The sequence below is a fragment of the Geospiza fortis genome, unplaced genomic scaffold (genome assembly GCF_000277835.1).
Source record: "Geospiza fortis unplaced genomic scaffold, GeoFor_1.0 scaffold159, whole genome shotgun sequence".
NCBI classification, from domain to species: Eukaryota; Metazoa; Chordata; class Aves; order Passeriformes; family Thraupidae; genus Geospiza; species Geospiza fortis.
Genome location: NW_005054563.1, coordinates 364807 through 391321, shown reverse-complemented (window position 1 = coordinate 391321; position 26515 = coordinate 364807). Strand labels below are relative to the sequence as shown.

Below are 26515 nucleotides of genomic sequence, written 5' to 3'. Positions count from 1 at the left end.
AGTGTGAAGGGATGTTGTCACACAATGTTTGTCTCATTCTCTGAGACACAGAGTATCTCATCTTCGAACAAAAGAAAGAGAAGAAACCCAAAGCAATGAAAAGACAGAGTTGTCTTCTGCTGTTTTTGATTTTGATGACCTTTTTAAAAGGATCCAGGATTTTAGAGAGTAATTAAGGGGGTTGGGGTCCAGCCTGCCTGTGACTGGCCTTGAGCACAGACCTTTTTCCTGGGGCTCCTTGCCCAGTTTGAGCTCCCCATTCACAGAGAGGCAGAAAGTGGAAATGGCTTTTTCATCTGCTACTCGCTTGTGGCTGCTCTGGATTTCACAGATTGTACCAACGTCGCATTAAAGTACTTTGAAATATCATAATGTTTTTGATGGTATTTAAACATTCATGTTAAGTCTGTAATTGCTAAGAATAAACCATTGCCAACAGATGAGTCATTGTCAGTGAGAGGCATTGTCAGTAAGAGACTTCAGGCAAAGGGGGAAGATGGAAGTCTGAAGGTCATACATTCCATGTTTTTCACAATTTTAGAGCATTAGCATAAATCATCTGTATTTAATGTAAGCAATTTAAGCACAAAATTAATTTTTACTATTTTAAGATGTTGATGATCAAGATAATTGCTAGAGTGCTGTTTAACAAGCATAAAATCAACTCCCAGTGTTTTTTCAAAATCAATTATTGGTTTTGCCTGTTCTACAGTTAAGATTTGCAAATTACTGTGAGAATCCTTGACTTTCTCTGTTACCCCATTGCCATAAACTCTTGCAACACCAATACTGTTGGAAATTACTTGGCCTTCAGGTTTACATGAAGGGGAATAAAAGTGACCCTTCTGGTTGAAAAAAAACGGTCCTTGTGTAATCTGGCAGATTGGGCAGTGTTACCTTCAGAGGTGAGACATGAAAGCTGAGTTTGCCCCTTTCATCAGAAAAGTACAATTAATTCCAAAATCAACTGGCAGTGATTTGGGGGTTGGATTTCTTTTTAGTAGATTGATGACTGTACAAACACCATGCTACTGAGGTTTACCTCACAGTCCAGGTTTTTTAGTTTACCGTGTCCTGCTGCCCCTTTCCTGTTCACTGTTTCTTATAAATGAGAAATTCCTTGAAATGACACAAGGAATACTGCATTCCATGGAAGTAGCTGTAGTGGCACCGTGATAATCTGAAAAGAGAATAAAGCAAGATCTCTAAGAATATAATGTATCTTTTTATTCACTGGATAAATGCAGTTGAAAAAAATATTCATCCTTCTGAGTTCATGCTGCATTATTTCTGACATGCCACTTCCTGTCATGGTCATTTTCCTATTTATTGAATGTATTTTTTTAAATTTGGCCTCCTTTTTTTCATAGGTGCATGTAATCATTTCGTCTCATATGTGTGTCTCAGTTCTTAAGTGCTATTGAATCTTAAACAATTTCTAGAAAATCTGTGGGAATGAAAGATTTCAAAGAGAATTTTGGAGGACATTCCTGTATGACGTGCTGCTCCAGAGCCCTCTGAGACCTGGGAGCTGAGCACCAGGTGACAGCTGTGGGAAACCTTGAGGTGCTCATCCTGCTTGGTGCTGTTGAAGTCTCATGGTTTTAGTAGGCATTTAGAGCTGTGATCCTGAAAGCCCTTTGAATGCAGAATTCATACTTAAAGGAGAAAAGAAATCTTTGTTTTTTATATTTATTAGGTTGATAATACTGAGGGATCAATGGAGGCCAGATTTTCTGAGGGTTTGGTTTTATTGAGGGGAAGCTTTGTTTGTTTTTGTTTGGAGATTCGTGGTAGGGAAATTGTGTGGGTTTTGTTGGATTTTGTTTGGTTTGTGTGGTGAGTTTTTTTAATGGGTGGTCAGTAGGAATGCTGGACACGAGCAGGTTGGTTATAACAAACAAAGCAATGTTTTGCTTTGGGAATTTTACTTGGTTTTATTACAGGGGCATCCTGTACCCAGTAACAAAACCTTTAAAAGAATGAGAACTCCGTTTCTCATGTTTTCAATTATCTGCCTTCTAGTAGAAATACTGATTCTGTCTTTCACTTACAGAAATTTTTCCTCCTTCTTTATACACAAACCAGTTATTACAGTAGTTTGCTTCAGGCTTACGCTTTCATCTTGCCCGTAAATCATCAATTTAAATATAATTTTAATTTTTTAATTATTCTTCTAAAGATTCTCATTTGTTAGTAATGTTAAGACATGCTGCTTATATTAGGATAAGAAAAAGTCTGCAAAAGAATTAAAATGTGCATGAATTGTATGAATATGCATGAAATATAAAGAAATTAAATGCTGATGTACCGATGAACAGCTTGAAGTATTTATTTATAGTCAGTCAGACCCTTTTCTAGCACTTATTCAAATATTTCTCCTGTATATATATAATTATGAAAGATATTTTTAGCTAGTGGAGCTATTATATGCTAGCACAAAACTCTTATAGATGTATCATTCATGTTTTGTGTTCTTTCTCTGAGCAATAAATAAACAAGTATTTAGGAAAATTTTTATTTTCTTTTCCTAAGAAGAAATTTTAGGAAAATTTCTGATATTGAACCTTCATGTGTTGTTTAACCACCCAGTTATCTTTCTTGAATGGGCTTAAATTAGTAATTTTTAAGTTTAAACATTGTACATTGAAACCTTATGCATTTTAATTATTAAAAGTAACTAGTCAAAATACATGTGGTTATGAGATGTTTTAGTTTCTTATTTCTATTTTTATGTCTTGAACTCTACAAGGAACAGCTACTTTTTTAGGTAAAAAAACAAGGTAAAGGGCTTTGCAAGTTGCCTATCAAAGATTTCAAGCACTTCACACAAAAAAGCATTTTGTGGAAAGCAAAATGAAATTAATCAAAGATAATTTCAATAAAAATGTAAGTGATTGGAAAGCAGCACTTGGGACTGAAATTTCTCTCTTAGTCTTAGCAGTTTGCATATGTCAGTGGTGGAAAGACATAGAAGAAGTAAATCCGTGGAAGTTTTTTAATGCAGCATGGCACTGTAATGAAACTGCAGGAGAGTTATTAGTGTGACTGGTTTTGACAGTGGATAATGATCCCACAATGTCTGCCCTACAGAGTGTTCTCTTTTATTCTCTCTTACCTAGTTTCACTTGGGTTTTTGACTAATTCCTGTAAAAGAGAATTGCAGGTGTATGAATGTGTAGACTGTTTTTGACTAATTCCTGTAAAAGAGAATTTCAGGTGTATGTTAGAAATGCCATGATTACAAAGAGGAGTAAGTGCTAAAACTGAATTTCTCTGCTGTGTGGCACCTTCAGTCATTTGGGAAGTGGGGAAGAACACACCGTGGGAAGAGGAATAGGTGGTTCAGAAGTTGAGCATTCAATCTAAGAGTATTGGTGGGACAACTAATATCTCTAGATATCCCTATTGCCTGGATGGGGCAGCCCTGGGTGTATGGACAGGCTGCGGAATGATATGGTGGAGAGCTGTGGAAAGGGGCCTGGATGTTCTAGTCAGTCAGTGGCTGGTTGAACATGAGCCAGCAGTGCCCTGGCAGCCAGGAGGGACATCCCTGTCCTGAGGGACATCAGGGCCAGCATCACCAGCCAGGCAAGGGAGGGGATTGTCCTGCTCTGCTTTGCACTGGGGCAGCCTCTCCTTGAGTGCTGGGAGCAGTTTTGGGCACCACAATGGAAAAAAGACATGAAGCTATTGGAGAGTGGCCAAAGACAATAAAGATGGTGAAGGACCTTGAGGAGAAGCCATATGAAGCTGAGGGCACTTGATCTGTTCAGCCTGGAGGAGACTGAGGGGAGACCTCAGTGCAGTTACAGCTTCCTTGTGAGGGGCAGAGGAGGGGCAGGCACTGATCTCTGCTCTGTGGGGACAGTGACAGGACCTGAGGGAATGGCCTGAAGTTGTGTCAGGGAGGTTTAGGTTGGATATTAGGAAAAGGTTTTTCCCCCAGAGGGTGGCTGGGCCTGGAACAGGCTCCCCAGGGCAGTGGTCACAGCACCAGCCTGGCAGAGCTCAAGAAGTGTTTGGTCAGTGCTTTTAGGTACATGGTGTGACATTTATGGATGGTTCTGTTCAGGGCCAGGAGTTGGATTCAGTGATCCCTCTGGGTCCTTTCCAGCTCATGATACTCATTGATTGTGGTGAGCTTCATTCATGGACCTTCTCCTTAAGAGACGCCTCCATCCAGACAGATCAGATCCACTTTCATCACATGTAGCTGTAACTGCAGGGTTGGCATTCAGGGCAGCAGAAATCACAGAATAATGAGATTGGAAGAGACCTCTAAGATCATCCAGTCCAACCTATGCCCTAACACCTCAACCAGACTGTAGCACCAAGTGCCATGGCCAGTCTGTTTTTTAAACACATCCAGAGATGGTGATTCTACCGCCTCCCTGGGAAGAGCATTCCAGTACTTTATTATTCTTTTGGTGAAAAATTTTTTCCTAATATCCAACCTATACCTTCCCTGCCATAGCTTGAAACTGTGTCCTCTTGTTCTGTCAGTGCTGCCTGGTGGAAGAGAACAACCCCACCTGTCTACAGCCTCCCTTCAGGAAGGTGTAGAGAGCAATAAGGTCACCTCTAAGCCTCCTCTTCTCCTGGCTAAACAACCCCAGCTCCTTCAAACGTTCCTCACAGGGCTTGTGCTCCAAGCCCCTCACCACCCTTGTTGCCCTCCTCTGGATGTGCTCAAGCATCTCAACATCCTTCCTAAACTGAGGGGCCCAGAACTGGACACAGCACTCAAGGTGCAGCCTCACCAGTGTCCAGTGCAGGGGGAGAATGACCTCCCTGCTCCTGCTGGCCACACAATACTCAGGAAATACTCAGAGTGTAAGCACAGGTCGCCAGCAAGGACTGAGCTGAGCTTTCTGTGCAGCTGTGGGGGCTGGAGGCTGAGTCCTGGCACGACCCCGACTGGGGCGGCTCAGCGCTGGTGCTGCGGCAGTGGCAGCAGCTCCCAGTCATCCCCATTCCTGTGACATTCCCCTGCTGCTGGCAGTCTGTCAGGCTGTTAGCACAGGAATAGCTGAATTCTGATGTTGCAGAAATATAATGCATCAAAGGTGGAGGCAAATGGGAGTGTTGAGATAGCTTTGTGAAAATCACTGTATAGGATATTGGTCAGTAAATTCAGATGCAGCCTTTTTATGGCTTGCAAATATACAGCTTGCGTGATCTTTCTGTTTGAAAATATTTTTTCTCTTAGAGCCTGTCAGAAGAAGAGATTTTTCAGAGCACACTGCTGCTATTCAGTATTTGTATATGTGGCTTTTGTTCCTTCTGTCCTCCAGCAGGGTTTGGTTTTTTCTCCTGTCTGTAAGTTGGCTTTTTTTTTTGAATATTGGACAAAACTACCTGAGTGTTTACACTACGCAAACCTTTCTCTTGCAAGCTGAATTTGTTCTGAGCTCAGAAAGCAGTGGAGAGCAGCAGGATGAGCTGCTGTAGCTGCACATGGAGCGTGTCCTCTCCTGACCCTCTCCCCTGGTCCCAGAGATGCCTGGCAAATGGAGGCTTGGCACCCTGCCCCAGCTGGTTACACAAGGCTCTCCGTGTCCTACTTATCTGAACAAAAGCTGCTCTGAGCAACACGGCCATCACACCTAGGTCACACAGGCAGAAAAAGCCATCTCCTGACAGAATTTTACTGAGTCATGATGGAGCTTTCCTTCATGGTAAGTCGGTGAGGATTGTCAGGTTTCAGAGGATGGCTTGCCTTGCTTGCTGAGTATATGCAGAGCTGAGAACTATTAAACTTGCTGATGTCACCCTGGCGAGGAGGAGGGAGTAGAATCACTACAGAGGTCTCAGGTTTGTAAACAGAGACAGTACTGAAAGTCTTGCACTGAAAAGAAAAGGGTCCGTTTTGCCTTTGTCATTTATTGATTAAAGAAACAACAAAACCTTGGGTACTTTCCTGTTACATTTGAAAGCATCGGTGTTAATTCTGTGAGAGAAAGCATGTTAAGTTACTTAAATCAGCATCAGATTGCTGTTACTTTACTACCAGACCTAGTGCTTTCATCAGTTCTCTTTATATGGAATCCACTGTACCTCTCATCCTTGGAAAGGTTATCTTTGGAATTGTTTCCACAATCAGAGGAAAGTCAGGACTCCAGAGGAGATGGAATGGGCTGCAGATAACTCTGCAATTACAGATGGCTACAAATCAAGGTGATTTAGGGCTTGGCTGATCTTAAAAGTCTTTTCTAACCTAAAGGATTCTGTGACTGTGCCTTGAGCCGCAGTCCTTGAGAAGAGCCTGTTAGTTTTTAACATTCAGAACACTGCCTTCTAGGTAAATCCTCTTACTGGGGATTTGAATTTCTATAGACTGCTGTCTGCCTTGAGGTATTGTGTGTCGTCTCTGAGCTGCAGCGGCCTCTCCTGCATAACAACTATTCCACACAGCAGTAGCCAGCTCAGTGCTGCAATATTTGAGAGGGGTGCAGATGTTTGCCAGCCGCTGCTGTTGGTTGCAGAAATGGAAGTTGGAAATTATTATTATTTTTTAATTTTTTTGGTGCTGGTAATTGTGATTAGTGGATCTGCATTTGGCTGATGTGTTAGAATGTGTGCATGGGGGTTTTTTGGGTCTGATTTTAGGTACTTAACGGGGAGCTGTGTATTATTTATCCGGCAAGAGGTGTAGGTTTGCTCGTGTGTGTGCATTTCAGAGGTTCTTGGTTTGAAAGGTTTTGGGGTTTCTGTGTATTGCTTTTAATTGTGATAACTGTCTAGTGCAAAATGGTGTGTTTTTCTGTAGTCACTGGCTTTGGTTTATCAATTTCTTTATCGTTTGTAGATTAGTGAACAGTGCAAATAGAAATTTATCCCACTAAGAATATTTTCATAATGTGGATTTTTGAATTTCAAAAGTTGGCTACTGTAACAGTGAATATTTAATTTTTTAGGAGGCATTGCTGAGAATATTTCTGCTTTTTTTCTGTATAGCACTTGATACTGTTGGCATACTTATATATTAAAATGGTTAGCTATTCTTGCATGGTTGCCTGCTTTCTATCAGTGAGTCTCACTGCAGTAACCCTTCAGAAGAGCTGCTGTAGAACAGTTGTCAATCCTTTTTCTTTAGATCTGCTTATTTTTTCTAATAGCATTGCTAGGTGAGAGCAAATCTGTTCCATTCTGCTTTATCTTTCCATAGTAATTGTAAGTGATGGTGCAAGATGACACATCTGTACAGGAAGGATTTTGTACCTTTTAGATCAGTAACACTCAGTTGTACAGGCCAGAGCCTTTTTTTTTTCTTTTGGCAGGCAAAATGCAATTTAAGATAGAGCATTTTATTTTTATTTAGGGTTTTTTTTTTAAAGTTGTCTGCTTAGTAGGATCACTATGGTAACAGACTAAAGGATGTCTCTGAGGCACTCAACCTGCATTGCAATGTAAGTGAGGGGAGACTCTTAAGTTGTCTGCCTGCTGAGCAGTAGGGGAAGGAACAGACAGCAGAGAAATAAGCTGATATTTAATATTTGTAAGCTATTGTTTAATGCTTGTGCTAAGGTTAAAAAGTTATTTTATGGTGTGAATCCATTGGTTTTTGTGTTCTCTTTTGGGGGGATATTGCTAAAATGTTCATTATAAATCATGATTTTGTGTTGTTTTTCAGCTTGAGTTTGGTTCATTTTTTAAATGCTGTTAAATGTTACAAATTATCTTGATTAAGGGAGGGAGGAGGAAGCTGCAACAGTGTATGTCAGAGCTTATGGAAGTGTCAGCATTTCTCTTATGTCTTGTTATGGATAATACATTAATTTTTTAATTTTTTGTCCCTATTAAAATTAGGGTTTTTTGGAAATGTGATGGTCTGATAAAATCTTACACATCTTAGAGATCTGTTTTGTACAGACATACTGTACTCAGGGAGTTATTATGACCATGAGGAAAGTCAAGTAGAATCTAATGGCTCTGAGTACAATACTGAAAGTGTTGCACCTATCCATTAATACAGACTTTTTTTGCTTCCCAGCTACTGCAGTAGGCTCCCAGTGCCACCTAGTTTGGCATGCTAAAATGTATATAATATTATATAATATATTAGTTTGATCTAAATTATCATTTCTGTGCTAAGAAAATAAAGTATACTAAAGTGTCCTGTTTTGTATATTAGAAATCACCTGACACTGTGTTTTGTAAATAACTGTATTCATTAACAGTAGAATTTCATAGGGTGACTCCTAGGCTCCTGTGTTCTTAGGCCTTATTCTCTGTTGAGCTAATATGTCAATTGAAATTTCACACCTTGTGAAATTATGGAAAAGCTCAGGCACTGGAGTTTCTGTGCCTGAGCTGTTCATTTTTATACACTTTGTGTCTCAAATTAAGTAGTGATCATTGAATTAACATGACACTTGCAGACAGACTTCATTGCTCTGTTCTTGTGACCTTCTTCATAGATGAGTGAAAAACTTACCTCAGAACCTAGAATGTTTTAAAAGATTTTTTTTGTATTCCTTAAAGAAAATTGATTAAAATTATACAAGTTTCAATGTTTAACTGGAGTTTTCTCAACATCTGGAGGAGATGAGAACTTATGAACTCCTTATAAATTCATGTTCTAATGTAGAGGTATTCATATTAAATTCTTTTTGACAAGAGTTCAGTTTTTTAAATACTTAAAATCACTCAGTTTGCAGGGAGAGTGTTCTGTTTTTCTAGATGGATTGAGTGCTTAAGTATTTATCTCCATGAGGCTGTGAGCTGGTGTGTCTGCAGTCCCAGTTGTGTGTATAAAAACTTAATCTTCCACTTTTGACCATTCATTTGATGCCTTCGTAATTTCAGATGCAACCCCAGTTGTTTTATGAAGATCTGTTACTATCTTACATTCCTAGAAGCATTGAAGTGTTTGCAATAAAAAAAATTACTTTCCTCTAGTAAACAGTTGAATAGAAATTGAAAACTGTTTTTTAAGACACATGGTAAAATGGAGTATTGATTTTCAAGTATAAAATTGATTTACTCTTAGTAGTTTGCCCAAGTGCTAGTATTACTTCATTTGAAAAGCAAATAATTCTTTTTTCTTTCCAGCATTTTCAGTTAGCTTTGATTGACTGCAATCCCTGCACTTTGTCTAACGCTGAAAGTAAGTAACCAATAAGTATTTATTTTGTTGTGGATCTTTTTTTAAGTCTTATGCTTGCAACTGAATGAATTTTTAATGAACCAGGTCTTAAAAGATTTGGTACTGAGAGAGGGAGACTACAAAACCTGTCTCCCTCTCTCTGTGGAGACAGATGTTCCAGTGGAATTGTGGATTGTTTTACTAAATGGAATAAGTAAAAACTGAGACTTCGGTTATTCATTACTCTGAAGGCTTGAATTCTGGAGGAAGCTTTTTATATATTTATAGACCTGGAGCTTGTGCCATGGCACACATTTAATACCAATTATTTTAAAGTTTGCATCATCTTGATAATCTGTAACTTTTCAGTGATTATTTTCATGCAATTTAAATTTATAGATCCAAAATTCAGCATCAATCTTACTGTAGAAATATGAAAAAAAACCTCCATATTTGATTTTTTTGTGTTTTTATGATATTAACTATATATTAGTCTGTATTTGAACATGTTAATCTTTAGTGCAGTGTGATCTATCATAGGCAGAATGTTCTGTAGGCTGTAACAGAGTGTCCTGCAGGTATTTATCCATAATTAGTGGAATTGTATGCAAGAATAAACATGTGTTTCCCTGTGTTTTGGAGTCTGTGAGAATTAAAAGGCAGAGAGTTGTGAAGGAAATTATTCCTTCAGTTTTTAAGGTACCTTCATGCTTGAGCTAAAGTTACCTCCCAAATCTCACTTCAGGGGCATTGGATATGATATTTAAAAGCATTTCTTTAAAAACTGGATGGAACTGTGAATATTGTATCAGCAAGGTAGTGAAAGGGAGTTTGTTCATGTGACTGAAACCACTGGCTGTATCAAGGAGCCAGCTGTGCTTCAAGGCTGTCTTCAAAGCTTTGTCACTTATCAGCAACAGACACAGATAATTTTGTAAAAATTTGCAGAATTCTCCCAGAGTCAATAGGCTTTTATTACTTTACTACCAGTGATGTGATTCTTTATTGTATTTTGTGTTTGTTCTTATTCTTTCTCACTAACTTTATGGGTTTTCACTAAACCTCTGAATTTCTGTGAGGTTTTCCTAACCCTTCCCCTCCAGTCCCCTCTGCCCCCAGATTTATGTAGAGGGCTGTGGAGGTTTTCGTCACTCGGGATCACCAATTGTGGTGGTGTTCACAGGGGTCCCAGGACAAGGGAAGAGATGAGAATCTTGACTCCATGTTTCAGAAGACTGATTTATTGTTTTATGATATATATTATATTAAAAGAAAATTATATATTAATACTATACTAAAGAATAGAAGAAAGGATTTCATCAGAAGGCTTGAAAGGAAAGGAATGGAATGATAATAAAGTCTTGTGGTTGATCAGAGTTTCCGAGACAGCTGGACTGGGATTGGCCATTAATTAGAAATAACCACATGAGACCAATCAAAGATGCACCTGTTGCATTCCACAGCAGCAGATAATCATTGTTTACATTTGGTTTCTGAGGCCTCTCAACTTCTCAGGAGAAAAGATTCTAAGAAAAGGATTTTTCATGAAATGTGTCTGTGACAGGGCTGGCCCCATGTAAAGGCGTCAGTGCCTGACAAACCCAAAGGAGGAGGGTGAAGAGCACTGAGAGGGGCTTGGCCAGGTCCCCCTGTGCTGTTCTGGAAGGAGAACTGAACCCCTGCCCAGCCCCAGGGTGTTGGGTACCCTCACTAAATGCTCCATTTAATCCTCCCTCTTGCATTTCTAAGGGCTGGCTGAGTAGCAGCATTACACTGAGTGTGTTGCCAGCAGAAATGTTTGAGTACTAAGCATCTCTTCTTCCTGTTTAGGCAGTCTCTAATCAGACACCTTTAATTTTCCTTTCCCCTCCAAGGCATCACTTCATTTTGGAGCTTCACGCTGAAAGGGTTTTGTTAGGAGGGAAAAAAATAAGAGATAGATTTTTTTAGATAATGAACTCCTGAAACAAATGCAGGACTTTTCTTTCATCAGTACAGAGTGAAGTTTGATGATGCAGTGAACATAATGGGTGTATTACGTGCCCTTTAACAAGGAACACAAAAAGTTTATTAAAATTTTAGATGATGCATTTTATTCTGACCTGGTTTCCAAAGTGCGCTTGGCTTCCTTCTTTACAGCAGAGGACAAAGCAGTGCACAAAGGGAGATATTTTCCCTCCCTTATGACCCAGAGTGAAACCCTGAACTCCATATTACCTGTTTGTATGGTAATTTGGTGTCACACTTTCCTGTAGCTTCAAGGGAGAGAATCTGTGTAATTGAAATAAATTGAGCTTGGCTCAAACACAGGTATTTTCTTACTTGTAATCCTCATGAACATGGAGCAAAAGTCTGTCTCAAAGGAACTTTTCTTTCCTCATCAAAGCAGAATGAGGATTACATTTATCTCAATTAGCTTTAGCTATCTACCATTCCATGGATAGTCCAGGTTAGCAGTTCTCAAGTCTTTTCTGTGATAATTTGAGCAGTGTGAGGGTAATTTTCTCTCTGCTTTTCCTCTTGAACAACCCATTTTTCTTTCTCCAGCCAGCAATCTTCTTGCCCATACAGGCTGCTGGTGGTATTATGGCATTCTGGGCAATTTGTGTGAGGAATTGAAAATGCTTAACGTTAACTGTCAAAGTATCATCTGTAATTAACACTTCTGATTCAGTTTAACAAGGGAAAGGCAATTCCTAAAAGGAAGAAAAAGCACCTAAATTTAAGATCACATAAAAAACTGGCAGTGTGTAACATAATGTTGTGTAACCCAGCTAGTCTGTTTCTTGGCAGATAAATGAAAATGTTTATTTCTAGCTTGGTTATGTACAGAAAATGCTACCTGTGTTCTCTTACCTCAGCTTCCAGGGATTTTATTGCTAAGTTTACTGAAAGGTTAATGGGCTCTGTGTTTCAGACCACAAATAAAATCATGGACTACTTTTCTCAATACCTATTTGCAGTTTTTGTGCTTTGTTAGGATCTTCATTTTCTGTCAGGTCTAGTATATTAAATGTAAAATATCAATGTAAAAAATACTTTTGGTATCTTCAAAACCTAATTTGTCTTGGGTTTGCATTGATAAATTTGAAACATTGTTTATCCCTCACTTCAAAACATTGCAGTTGCTGTTGTTCATTAAAACTAATAATTTTGATTTTCCCACTCTTACAGTTCAGTTTCACATTGCTCACTTATATGAAATCCAGGTAAGTTTTTAAGCTCATTTTCATAAATTGTGGTTGAGTTCCAAACTATGTGATGTGATCAGTCTGTGGAATTTGGATTGTAGATGCTTTAGTAAAGTTAGACTAAAGTCTTGAATCACTCAAGAAACTTGACTTTCTTTGGCTAAATTAAAAATACTTTGTGTGTGGAGTGTCATAAAATAAAATGGACTAGATATCTTAATAAACATATATTTACTGATCTCCCAATTTGAGTGCAAAAAAACTTCACAAAATAGAACTTTCAGGAAAATTCTTCTAGGAGCTTCTATTTTTATTTAAAAGGTTATATGTAGATTTAAAAAGATGAAGTTTCTCAATTCATTTATATATATTCATGTTGTTTCTCATATACACACACAGAATCAATCCCAACAAGTTGCCCATGTGCTTTTTAAGTATATTAGGTATATTTGACATGAAATTTTCAAATTTAAGTGCAATTTTAAAAGTTTTTAAATTTTCAAATCAAATTGATGCATGTGGCATTAGGCATCTGTGGTCAACAGCAAATAAAGCTGTGGTACTAATTCTGGGTCAAATCCTACCACAGAGCTTTTCAGGTGAATCTTTTGGGAAATTACAGAACACTTCCTGAGCTTCCAGAGTATAAGTAAATTGAAACCAAGTGGCTACTGAGACAGCTAGTCTGACTGGTTACATGATGGAGATGTTGTGCCCTTTTACCACATCTGTAGGTATCATGTGACTGAGGAAGGGATGTGATGTGGAAACAAAACCTGTTGCAAATGAAATGGATGACACAAACTATATTTTCAGTCAGTTAGAAAGTAAGTGCTGTCTTTTGATGGCACAATGAAAAATAGCCTGAAGTATTTCTATATAAATAATAGATATGAATCTGATAAACAGGATATTTTTCTTTTGAGGGCTTTTGGTGCAAAGTTGTATGACAGGACAGAAATCTGCCATGCCAAAGCACCATTAATCCATAAGTTCATGGATTGTTGTGGTTCTTACTTGGCTACCATCCAGATTCCATTCAGCACATCAGTTCTGTTTTACTCCAGCAGATCAGAAGGAAGTTAAACCCCCCAGGTCACTGTGCCAGGTGTCTTGTGTGAGTAGTGGTAGCTGTGCTTAAGCTGTGCTTTCTGGCTGACAATTACAGGCAGCAGGAGCTTTGTTCTAATGCAAGGCAGAGCAGAAAAGTTTCAGTGCATTCTGCTCTTTGGTTTGGTTTGTCTCACAGTTCTGGTTGGGAGAGGTATCTTGTTTTCTGGAATTTGACAGACTGATAACCAAAAGAGTCCTGGCTTCATTCTGGATATAACCTCTGACACAATTAGAGAGGTTTTGGAGACAGGCTGGTTGCTTGGTTTCTTTTACAGGACACAGTGAAAGAGTTTTTTGAACCCCTCCAGATACTTGAAAATTATCTACTCTCTTAATATTAATGAAAAAGTTATTTCTTAATTAAGTACCACAATACTGCACTTTAAATGATGGATTGCCAGGCTCTGGACAAGAGACAAGCCTGGTGCTGATGAGAATTAGCAGTGGTTAATGCTGGTTTCTAATATTTCACCTCTGGAAGTGAGATGGCTTGTACAGTGTCTAAAGAAAGATGCTGGATTGGATTCTCCTCCCCTTTTCCATTTCTAAGCTCATTCATGATGCAACAAACATCAAAGACTTTGGAATTAGCATAGAGGCATAAAGTTCTTCCCTATGAGGGTGGTGAGGCCCTGGACAGGTTGCCAGAGAAGCTGTGGGTGCTCTGTCCCTGGAAGTGTCCAAGGCCAGCTCAGAGCTCTGAGCCACCTCATGTAGTGAAAGGTGTCCCTGCCATGGCAGGGCGCTGGAATTAGATGATCTTTTAGGTACTTTCCAACCCAAACCATTCTGATTTGATGAAATAAACCCAAATGTAAACATGGGGACAGGTTTTGTTAGTATTTTAAGGCATATAGGTAATCAGATTTCTAAAGGATAAATGCTACAACAAATAACAAAAGTAAAAAATAATCTAGGTCTGGAAAATGTGCTCTATTTTAAAAGGCCTTTCTAAAACCTGAGCCTGTAAACATATTTTTTTATAAAGTGTGGATGTTAGGCACTAATATTTACCTAATTTGACATCTAGATTGCTGCCTCCACTGTCATCTTCTACAGTGAACTTCTGTTCATTTGCTCAACATTCATAGTCATAAACTACAAATTTTGTTCCCGATGCTAAATTTAAAATCTTTTCCTGATTGTTTTTCTTTGCTGGACATGGATATTTTATTTATTTATATTATTTGTTTTCTTACCAGTTGTCTGCATTTCATGAACACCAATTAAAAATCTTTTCTACCAACTTCCCCTTGTTCCATTTGAAAGTATGTAATTGCTGCTTTAATTTTTCTTCCTGACTAGAATAAGGTTTTTAAATCACCAATTTGTCTTTTGTGATTTTGAGATTTCAAGAACTTGATGACATTTCTAAATTCTACTAGGTATTTAATTGTTTAGTTTTCTTCCCAGTTGTCCCTTCAAAACACCAATGCTGATTACTGTGTTCTCCTTGCTTAAAACAAATGTAATTAAGCCACAGTCATTTGCATTTAGGTGGCCCAGTTTATTTTAATGCACTCTTCATCTCTTTGCCAGAATGAAGTCTAATGTTGAATTACCTAAAAGCATATTTGGGGAAGAGGAGGCACAGAATAGTGGAACATTTAAAACACATTCATTTTTAAGCAACTATTGTTACGAAATGTGAAGATAAATTTACTACCAAAGAATTTATCAAATAATTATTGACAAGTCTTAACCTTTAATGTGCACAAAATAGCTCATACAGTTCACAAAAGTCAATAAAGACCCCCAATCCTAACCTGAAAATGTGTTTCTTGTACCAACACCTGTTTGTGTAGGTAATTGAAAATTGAGGATGTCTAGACTGTAGGCACACCTAAACTATACAGCAGATAATAAGATGTTAAACCTTCATTATCTAGGCATAAAGCTTTTAATTCTACATGTGGTGGGACTCTTAGCAAGACAACAAATACCTTGAAAGAGGCAGTTCAAATATACCAAAGGAAGGAAAGAGGCAAAATTATACCAGCCACCAATTACTGATGATCTTGGTTTTTGTTACAAATTTCCTGGGAAGAATTTGTGTGGGGTTTTCTCAGATGTAGATTCATATTCAAGTATTCCCCTTAAAAGCAGAATATTCAATATTGTAGTGTAAGAAGGATAATGCATGTATGAGGAGTTGACAAAATCTTAATAATTTGCAAATTTCCCTCAATTATTTTAAGTAGACAGTTTCTATTAAATACTATATTTATAGAAGTGATTCTCTTGCCATATATACATGTCACTCATTAAAGCTTTCATATGCACTGTATGCAAAAAAAATTCTAGAATTTTTTGTCAATGTGTTTGTGTGCTGTCAGTGCTGTGAAATCGTTGCTATTGGTGATCTGTTGTAAGCTCTATGATTAATCCATTTACTTTTTTCCTTTTGCAGAGAAAGTATCACTCTGCAAAGGAAGCTTATGAACAGCTTTTGCAGATCGAAAACCTTCCTGCACAAGTAAAAGCAACTGTCTTACAGCAGTTAGGTATGTAAAATTAACTTTTATTTTCCTCTGTGTTTCGTTTTTGCCATCTTTGCCTTCAGCAGTGTTTTTTAAGGCTCCATTTCCAAAGGGAGTCTTAGACACACTGCGCATGGTATGTGAGATTTTTCACCCAAATAGAACATGTAGCATAATCAAGTAAATAAGAGAGGAGGAAAATATTTTGATTAAAATTGCAAAATTAAACATCTCTTGCGTGTTAGATTTTGGGCAGTGAGAGGGTGGTTTCTCAGAGAAAGAGGGCAGCAGTTGGAATTCTGTGATCTCTGTTCTGCCTCTGTTATCATCCCTTGAAAAAAACTAAATACTCTGTGTCAGACTAGAAAAACATGGCAAGTGAAAAATTTACCTTTTCTTTCACTATAATTATACTGTGTAATGAAAACCAGCTTCTGTAACTAAAAGGTTTATCATCAGGTTCCATTAAAAAAACCACATAAAAAGTGAAAAGGATTTTTTTTTAAATTGTCATATTCTGTGTTTATAGAAAGCTGATAAACAATTTTTAGCCCAGAATTTCTAAAAAGTAGATAGAATAAAATGCTTTTGTCCTCTATACCATATAAAAGTATTTCCAGGATATTTTGCTAAAATTCTTCAACCCAGTACAGAACTCCTTCATTCACCTTCTCCATGTTCTTCATCTAATTTATTATTCTAAATATTAATTTAGCCTGCTTATGCCCATTTTTATTTTTTTTCCTCTCTTCACGTAGTGGTCATTTAACTCAAATTTGTAACTGGCATTAAGTTATGGCCACAGAGCTTTCTTTCTCTGTGGTGCAGGTTGTGTATGGATTTGGAGTGGGATAATTTGTGCTCTGTGACAGAATGTCAAAATCAGTGGGCTAATTTTGAGTCATGTCTGTGAAATCACAAGTGGAACTGCTGGAGGAGTTTGCTGCAGGACTCTGGGTGTTGCTCTTTTTGCTGTCACAGGACAGTGTTGCTTACATCTCAGTAAGCCCTTCAAATTTTATTTTTTTTTAGCTTGGTATTATGTCACCTAGTATAAATTGTCAGCAGTTTCATCCAGAAAGGCTGTGCATCTCATCAGTGGAAGACAAGCTTCTCAAAAGAGCTGACCAGCTCTTTTTCATCTCTGTTTGATGTATGTTGCCACAATAGAAGCAAAGGCACATGTCTGTATTCATAAAATCCTGCCACAGGTCTCTGTGCTAGCAGTAAGAGCAGTGACTTTGAGAATTGTCTGCTGTCTGAAAACTGGATTAACTCTCTTTATTCAATCAGCATAGGTCACCCAGTTTTGTTTTGTGGGCAGCTTCTATGTGGAGAAAGGGATAGAGTGGTCTTAACTGGACCATTGAAGGAATAATGCCTTTTCCTTTGCTCTGCTCTGTTAGCAGTGGTATTTATCAGAGTCTGGTGTTTATCACAGATTTAGTCTTTAGCAGCTGGTAATAAAAACACCTCCTCAGGAAGCACAGTCCGGGTGGTGCACTGCTGCTTAGAAAAAATAATAGAAAATACCTGCCATCTGCCAGAATGCTACTTGCAAAACCCAGTCAAAACATATTTGTATTTGTATATTGAACTCTTTTTTTTTTTCACTTTGACAGCAAAAATCAGTTTGAAAATAGCTTTTGTTTATTTTCCTTTGCTAGTTAATGTTTGTTGAGCCAGATTGGAATTTAGGCAAGTTCAGAGAATTACTTGTCTTGTGAGACAATTACTAAAATCTTTGTTCCTGTTACTGGCTTCCAAAGCTGTGACTGTGGAGGAGAACCCTGTGATTCCCAGATAAACACATACCCAGTTGAGCTGATGAGTGCTGACTAGTTCAGGTAGACATCACAGTAAGATCTTCCTTCCTTCTCTTTGCTGTTCCATTTCCTTTCCAGACAACAATTATTTTCATCACGTTGCCAAAAATGACATTAAATTAATGAGACTGAAGATCAAATCTGTCCCAGTATTCTTTCTCCAGCTGTATTCAACTGCTGGATAAGGAGTGTAAGAACAACATAAACAGCTTAGAGTTCCCAAGTGCAATTCCAATTATTTTTGGCTGGGGGCATTCCTAGGTGGTGTCTCTGAAATTGGATGAGGCATCTGAGGTGCTGAAATGGGAAAGAATTTAATGTCTTCAGAGAAACTCACATTTAGTAAAGAAAAAGTGATTGCCACAAGTTCACTGTGAGAATGATTGATAAGCATGAAAAAAAAAGACTCATGAGCTAGGCTAGCTCATCAGAGGGATTTTTCCAAATCTATTCCAAATGAGGTTGCAAAGACCTGCAAAAGAGCGTGGAGCATATGTGATCTGTGGACAAGGCCTGTGATTTGGTTTATCATATTAAAAATGTCCCAGCAGTGGGAAAGTAGTCAGTTATGCTGGTTCAGAATTGGAGATAGGTCTTGGAAATGGGAAACTGCACAGCTTAGGGGTTTTCCATTACCTTCTTTATGTATATTCTTCATTTTATGCTTAAGAACAGATCCAGTTTCCCCTGCCTGTGCTATTCTAGTGGAAAACTTTTGTTTGCTCTCCCTTTCTTGCTTTCTACCTTTTTTAACTCCCTGTGCAGGAAGATAAAATTGGGAAGCAGCCCTTGTTTCAGCAGAGAAGCCAGATAGGGATTGCTGGTTCTCATTTCTGTCTCCTAGAAATAGACTTGTTCTTTTTTATCAGTGAACCTCAGTAAAGATCTCACAAAGATACAACATGTTATCGTTCAATCCAGCAAGGTACTGATGAAACAGAAAATAGGCACACAACATTTCTAAAGATAAAGGAAATTGTTTAATGTCTTTTTTTACCCTTGTTCATAATTCCTTTACTATTATCTTTATCTCAGGCTTTGTCTGGAACAGCACCTGGTACATAAATCCTTAATGTACAGTTACTCAGGTGAATTCCAATAACCAACCTCAGCGAAGCCTTTTTTTGTAAAGCATGAGTACTCTCTGTATGCTGAAGAACTTCAGAGGCTTGGGATTTGAATCAAAATCATAGCTTGTTTATTAATTTAATGACACAAAGTTGTGTTATGTGACTGCAAAAATCACTGGGTTTTTTGGTTTTTTTTGCCCCAGTTGGTAAATTTTTTACTTGATTGATTTTCAGTCAAGATAAAATACTTTTTTCAGCACTGTAACAACCTGACTCCTTACCTGACATTTGTTGCAGTCCATGAAATATTTGAACTTCTGCTTGTGACCATAATTTTCAAGTGATATTTCTGAGACCACCTCAGGCAAATGTTGTTGAGTAGCTGCGATTTTGTTTTCTACTGCCTTTGTTAAAGTTTGGAATTTTGCATTCCATTTGCAGAAGTGTGGTGTCCTGTTAGCAAACATGAGCCCATGGAATAAAAAAATGAGCTGTATCAAGCAGGTAGAATAAAAATCATAAAGGAAAGTGTAATTACAGAGAGTGAAGTGAACCTGCAAATACCCATCAGCTCTTTCTCAGTCTTGCCTGTTTGTGTAGTTAGACTCATCAAAAAGCACAAATTTAGGGTGCTGAGTGTTTAGCTCTTAGAAGTTGTAAATGGACAGGCAGTGCAGGTGTGTGCTCAACTCTGTCACTAACCAGAACTTTATACAAACCTTGGGTAGTTTATGAAATTGCTGTCATAGTATTCTCCAAGGGGCTGTTTATGGCTGTGACAGGGACAGTCTTCTGTCACATCTTACATTTTACAAATGTTTTCTGAAAAGCAGTGGCTTGTTAAGACAAATACATGGCTATTGAGCAAACAACAAGACATTGCTGAGCCCTGTGGTATGCAGCGATTTCAGCAAGCCAGCTGCTGGCCACAAAAGATTTCCTTGTTTGTACTCATTGTAAGAACAGCAGTGAGATGGTTTTGTGGCTGCTTGAAGGAATTCCATCTGAGCTTGGAGGCAGATGAGGAACAGCTGGAGAAAGGTGATGAAGGTGCTTTGTTTGAAGTGGTAACCAAGCCTTGCATCAGTGCTAGAGCAGAAATGCATTTTAATAGCATGTAAAATATTATTGGGGAGGATGGGTTGTGGGAGGCCTTTAAAGTGGGGATGAATAATTTGTCTAATGTAATGAAAGAAGAAAAGGCATTTGAAAGAATATGACGTGTGTGGTTAGATTAATTTGTTATGTAGATGAGAGGTGATGGCATTTGTCAAGGTGAATGGAAAATACGTTGTATTAATGAGGAGGAAATGACAATGTAAGAAAGATACAAGTGGAGGTGCAAAAATTCTTAGTCCAAATGCAGATATGGGACAAACACAAGAATTTAGAAGAAAAAGAGTAAACAAGATAATATGTAGATAATACACATTTTATATATATATGTATATGTATAAAAACCATAACTGCTATGTGTGACAGGGAGAATGGTGGCATTTTTCACAGTGTCAGGGAAGGTATCTTCCTTCTTCTATGTTCAGAGGAGGAAAGACATTAATATTCACTTTTATAGTAGAAGATTGAGCAGTTCATAATTGTGCTCCTAATCTCTTAGAAAATTATTTAAACCCAAAAAAGTGCTTTAAAACTACATGTGAGTAATTTTAACTTCAACTCTTTTTTGTCCTGTAATTTTAGTATAGAGCTTTAAAAGTTTTTAAAACTTTGTGATGTATATACAAGTGGCTTTATTGCTCAATATTCTTATTTTTAAAGAGACACCAGTGCTACAAGGGCCTGCTGTGCCAGAGTATTCAATGATCTTGGGGAATTTCTCTTTTCTCATTTGTGGATTGTTTTTGTAGGCTGGATGCATCACACCGTGGATCAGCTTGGAGACAAGGCAACCAAGGAAAGCTATGCTATACAGTATCTCCAGAAATCTCTAGAAGCAGATCCAAATTCTGGTCAATCCTGGTATTTCCTTGGAAGGTAAGAAAAGATTTTATAGACACTTTAACTATATTGGTAAATTTTTTTGAGGATACTCATTATTGTGAGTATCTTATGCTGTTTTTCTTCTTAATCCTGTCAGAGGCAAAATGAAGGGAAAGTATGTATATATCTACTGAAGTCTTAAGTTTTCTGGGAAGTGTTTGAAAAGACAAGGTGCTAACATACTTGGGATGAGCAAGGATTAGAAGTTGAAATGAAGTATGTTACCCAAGTGACTCTGCTGTTTTGTAGTTATTATTCGATCTACACATTTACAGTAATCTGAATATATCCAGCCTGGTTTTACCTGTTTCTCTCCCTCTTTTTTGTAAGTCCTCTTTGAATGTTGTTACTTTTCTTCATACCTTTTTCATAATTCTTTCTCTCTTTATTTTCTCAGAATCTCCCTCCTAATCTCAGTTTTTGCACTGAAATACAAATATTTTCCTAGGCAGACATCTATTTTTAAAGGACATACACAGCATTGTATGGCTCAGACTGATCCATTCTAATGTCTGTTTAAGTGTTCAATTAATTTTGTAGCCTTTGACAGTATTTTTTACTTAAAAAATAACGTTCCCAGATGTAAATCATACAAATTTGATGAGTTTTTCTGGTCTCCTTTTTAAGAACATTGAGTGCTTCACTTAAGACAGCAGTAACTATAGAAATACTAGGGTTTTGGGGAAAGCTTTGAGAGCAATTCAAGTCCATTTGTGAACACATCACTTCTGTTGAGGAATACATTTAAAAAGAACAAGGCAAAAATAAAATGAATATCCTAACCTCAGTGTCTTCCAGCTGACATTCTTGGGGATTCTGGTCACATACAGCTGGAACCCATTTTTGATTTTGTCATGCTCATAATATTTCTCCAGCTGTTCCTGTAAGACAGGGATCTCCAGCCAGCACTGAGTGTGAGGGGCAGAGGGGCAGGGCAGGTGTGGGGGGAAAGGGGAAAATGAGCCAGGGATTATCTTGTGCATCTTATCTTCCAGTGGGCTAAAATCCTGGATTTTCTTCAGTAGTCCCATTCCAGGTGCCTTGAGCAAGTTGAGTTCTCAGGCATGGTGGCACTGGAGTTCCTCCACACGTGCAGCTGCTCTCAGGTGGTCAGGGTAAAGCCTAGGACCCTGCAGACAAGGGAGAGAATTCAGGAAATGGGATGAAAAATTTAGTGGGAGCATCTGTTTTGCTTTACAGCGAGGACTAGATCAAAAATGTTTCTGTGCCCCATTTCTCCAGTCCATTCTCTGGCAGAAGAACAAGGAGGGTTATGGGGTTGTGCGTTCACTCTTTTTTCTCTACTCATGTATTCCCTTGAGCTGTTCCTCTGCTGGTTGTCCAAACCAGATAACAAGTTGGTCAAAGCTATCTTTTAAAATACATCACCACCTCCCTTGTCTCTCACTGGAAAAACTCCATCTGCCAAAGTCTTGTGGGGGCCTAATGTTAGTGCTGCCCTAATGAGAGGCTTTGTGTGTGTGATACCCAGGCAGAGTGAAACACGTCTGTTGGACGTTGGGTTAGATTGGCATTAAAACAATCTCCTAAAACACTGTATTCAGACTTAATGGGTGATTTTAGGCAAAGTAATGCTATGTTTTATTGTATTCATTTCCTACCATGCCTCAAAAATACTTGAAAGAGTGTAGCATGTTTGACAAACCTTTGCCTGTACTGTTCTGCTTGTTTTTTATTATTTACTAGAAAAAAAATTCTGTTGTTATTTATGTGTTTTGAAAGTTGTCAGTTCTTTTTCCAACAGGCAAGGTTGTTACAAACAATACAGGACAGAGTTATTGTTGATTAAACTAGTAAATATATATAGATGGATATTTGATCTTGGCTTTATTTGGAGCTTTTAATTTTAGAAGGGTAGGTATCGTTCTATGTGGTATAACTGTAGTTCTCTTTAATGCCAGATTACCTTTGAATTTGTATGTGAGGAATTAAAGTAAGACATGTAAAAAATAGAGAATCACACAAACTTTTACAAAATTGGGTGCTCTGTATATGCAGTGCAAATAACTGGTTTGTTCATTACTTAAATATGATTGAGATGCAAGAAATGCACATAAAAAGCCTCCCAGGCAGTCAGGGACCATCCTGGTTGAGTTGGTCAGTATCTCTCAATAATTCTGTTTCGTAGAACATTAAGTTTTATAGCCATTTGTTTGATGAAATAGGTAACTTAATTGTTTCACTGTAATGCTATCTGTAGATAAATACTGTTTTTATTGACTGATAAGGTATCACCAGTGAAAGAAATGCAAATCTATCAAATGTGGGATTACTGTTTTCCTTACAAATGTAGTAATCCAGGGTTTAAGTAGATTTGGGGGGCTTAAATAAATAATTACTAATACATGTTGAGATGTTGGAGTTTGCTTGTGCCTGGCATTCAGAAACAGCAAATGTTGAGTGTGTATTTGCATGACTTAACATTTATCAGATCGGTCTTGGTAAGCCATGCTCAATGATTACCTACTATAAATACTACCAAAGTTCTTTCTTTTCTTCTCCCAGGTGCTATTCAAGTATTGGGAAAGTTCAGGATGCCTTTATATCTTATAGGCAATCTATTGATAAATCAGAAGCAAGTGCAGATACATGGTGTTCAATAGGGTAAGAATGATACAGGGTAATACAATGATATAATTCCATGCTAATATATATAAATAAAGAATATCAGCTTTTTGTGAACTCAGAGGGACTGTAAAGTCTTTTTTATTTATACACCCATGTTGTCAGACTTGTCTGATTTGAAGTTTAAATAATGAATTAAATTTCCTTTCTCAGTGTTTTAAAATACTGAATATGTTACATACAATGTTTAAGTTTTATATATTTCTTATAAGTGGGGTTTATATAATGCCAAGATTTATTAAGGGGTTGGGGAGGGATGTGTATATTTGAGTTGCCTGTGTCTTGACTTTGTTATTAATTCTCAACTTCACTAATCTTTCTATTCAGTGTGCTGTACCAACAGCAAAATCAGCCTATGGATGCTTTACAGGCCTATATCTGTGCTGTACAATTGGACCATGGCCATGCTGCAGCCTGGATGGACCTAGGCACACTCTATGAGTCCTGCAACCAGCCTCAGGATGCCATTAAATGCTACTTAAATGCAACTAGGAGCAAAAATTGTAGTAATACCTCTGCACTTGCAGCACGGATAAAGTATTTACAGGTAAAACGAATCTTTTAAGCAGGGGAAATGCTCTTCAAACACACAGCAGAGGGGAGGGGAGAAGTCACACACTTGGAGTTTAACTTGCAGTTGTTTGTGGTGTGTTTAACCTGTTTTCATGTGTACTGTAAGCATATCATAGCCTGTAATATTTTATTTCTTCATTTTTAAGTGGAACTTAATTCCTTATAAACCCTATTTTGCACATTTAATCAAAGCATACTGTTTTACATCATTTTGCTTTTTTCTTTGTATTTGTCTACATTTTTAAGTTCTCATAACATATAGTGAGAATATGCACCACACTATCTTTCACTCTTGTTTGCAATTTCAGAAAAAAGGAATTATGAGACCTCTGAATGCAGAGCTCATCTTTGTTCTGATTCTCACAAAGGTTTATATTCTGGTTACCCTCTTTATACCTAGCACCTTTCTAAACCCCAAAATTTTAAATCTGTCCTCTCTTTAAGACATAATTAGCTACAGCATTTAGGAAGATTTCATGGACTTGCTCTTACTAAAGTAGGCTTGTGTTAAATTTGCTTTTTACATAATTTTTCCTAGGCTCAGTTGTGTAACCTTCCACAAGGTAGTCTACAGAATAAAACTAAATTACTTCCTAGTATTGAGGAGGCATGGAGCCTACCAATCCCCGCAGAGCTTACCTCCAGGCAGGGTGCCATGAACACAGCACAGCAGGTGAGAAGTTGGGTTATGTTCTGCAGGTGCCCAGCTTTAAGGGTTCTTTACAATCTGTAGTGGTCAAGCTTATTTTATTGAGCATAGGATTGGCTTTTATTAAAAGAAGCCTTTGATTTATTTGCAGAGGGATATTAGATCAAGGAGCTCCCGATAATGTGGGAGAAATATGGGGGTACCAATTTAGAACCTTTGTGGATTTTCATGATTTTAAAAGATTTCATCTTAAATAGAAATGCTGCAGTGGTTTAATAATCCCATGAAAGGTACACATTCCTCCATTGATGACCATATGGAAACTGATTTTTCAGTTTTTGAGATCAGCTTCAGAATATCTACTCGGCCCTTTTAATGTATGTGGGCTGTTAAAATTATAAAATTGAAAGGAAAGCATTAAGAATATATAGAACCATATTTTTGTCTTCCTTCTGTGATTCTTAGGCTTGTAAACCTCATCATCCAAATACTGAACCTGTACTAGGCCTCACTCAAACACCAATTTCACAGCAATCCTTGCCACTACACATGATTCCTTCTAGCCAAGTAGATGACCTGACCAGTCCTGCCAAGAGGAAAAGAACATCTAGTCCAACAAAGGTATATATTCTGATGAACTAGAGCCCCCTACCAAAATTATATGGCAAATATGCATTGAAATGATACAGCATGCACAGAATTTGTGCTGTAAATTTTAATCCTTTGGCATCAAGGTGGGGAATGTTTTTAGAAATTTTAAAAAACATTTTTCAGTGGTGTGTTTAATCAGATTCCAGCTCAGGCAGGAGGTGCATAAGGGCAGTGCACATTGGTGGCACTATACTGCAGTTGTAGTTGTGTCAGTGAAGAAAGAAGTGCAGTTGTAGTCTGATGATTGAGAGGGAGACAATCATGTCATCCTGTCTATTGCCTTTGCTTATATTTAGAATTCAAGTGTTTCATCATCATGTAATAGTGTTACAGAAGATAAAGTATTCAGTTTTAAAAGTAGCATACATTTAAGTTAATTGCATAATTTGATTTGTTTCTCCTTATGGTATTAGGTATCATTAACTTTTTCCTCAGACTACTGTGATACTGTTGGGAATGATAGAATAAGACTTGGTTATTTTAGTGCATTCTTACTATTATATATTTTTATATTATTTTCTTGAAACAATTAGTAGTTCTTTCATAAATAAGATAAAATCTAGATAGTAAAAGAAATTATGTTGGCCCTTTGATAGTCACACATTTTAATGTAACATTTTCTCTCAGAATACTTCAGATGTTTGGAGCAGTGGCCATACAGTGTCACATCCTCCTGTACAGCAACAAATTCATTCTTGGTGCTTGACACCACAGAAATTACAGGTATGTATGGGAGATCTTCAGAAGCTCTGTTAAATATTTTGTTTATTTCTTTCTTCCTTTTAAGAAAATAAACCTGGGACATGTTCTGGTTTCACATTCTTGAAATTCAGTGTAAAATACTTCCCAAATAATTCCCAGGGTGAAGTTCAAGTTGTTCTAATGTTTGTGGCCTTTCTATGTGAGATAAGTTCTAGTAAACTAAATGATCTTTAGCAGAAGCTGAACACTTACATTGTATGAATTCTATAATTTATAAAGTACATACAGTAACTTTCTTCTTATGATGTTTTAAAGACAGATGTGCAAATTGTCACACCTGTGTGCACAGTGAGTTTGGTGACTTGCTGTAGTGTGGGGGGTATTGAAGGAGGTGTGGAAATATTGTTATATCTTCCCTTCCTCTGAGGTTGCTTCTTGTATCAAATTGCATAAACAAATAAGCACATTCTATGAAATGCTATATTTTAGTTTGGAAATCTTATTTTGGGTGTTTTTTGTCAGGAA

General features: G+C 37.6%; 1 protein-coding gene across 1 annotated transcript in view; it reads left to right on the top strand.

Moving 5' to 3' along the window:
• The window catches only part of KDM6A (lysine demethylase 6A), a 119079-nt gene that overhangs the window by 50443 nt on the left and 42121 nt on the right, over window positions 1-26515 (top strand). Inside the window, 9 exon segments of the mRNA XM_014310661.2 lie at window positions 9058-9112; window positions 12266-12300; window positions 15806-15899; window positions 20637-20763; window positions 23296-23394; window positions 23743-23962; window positions 24527-24661; window positions 25103-25258; window positions 25916-26011. Of these exon segments, the coding sequence (XP_014166136.1) occupies window positions 9058-9112; window positions 12266-12300; window positions 15806-15899; window positions 20637-20763; window positions 23296-23394; window positions 23743-23962; window positions 24527-24661; window positions 25103-25258; window positions 25916-26011 (1017 nt within the window).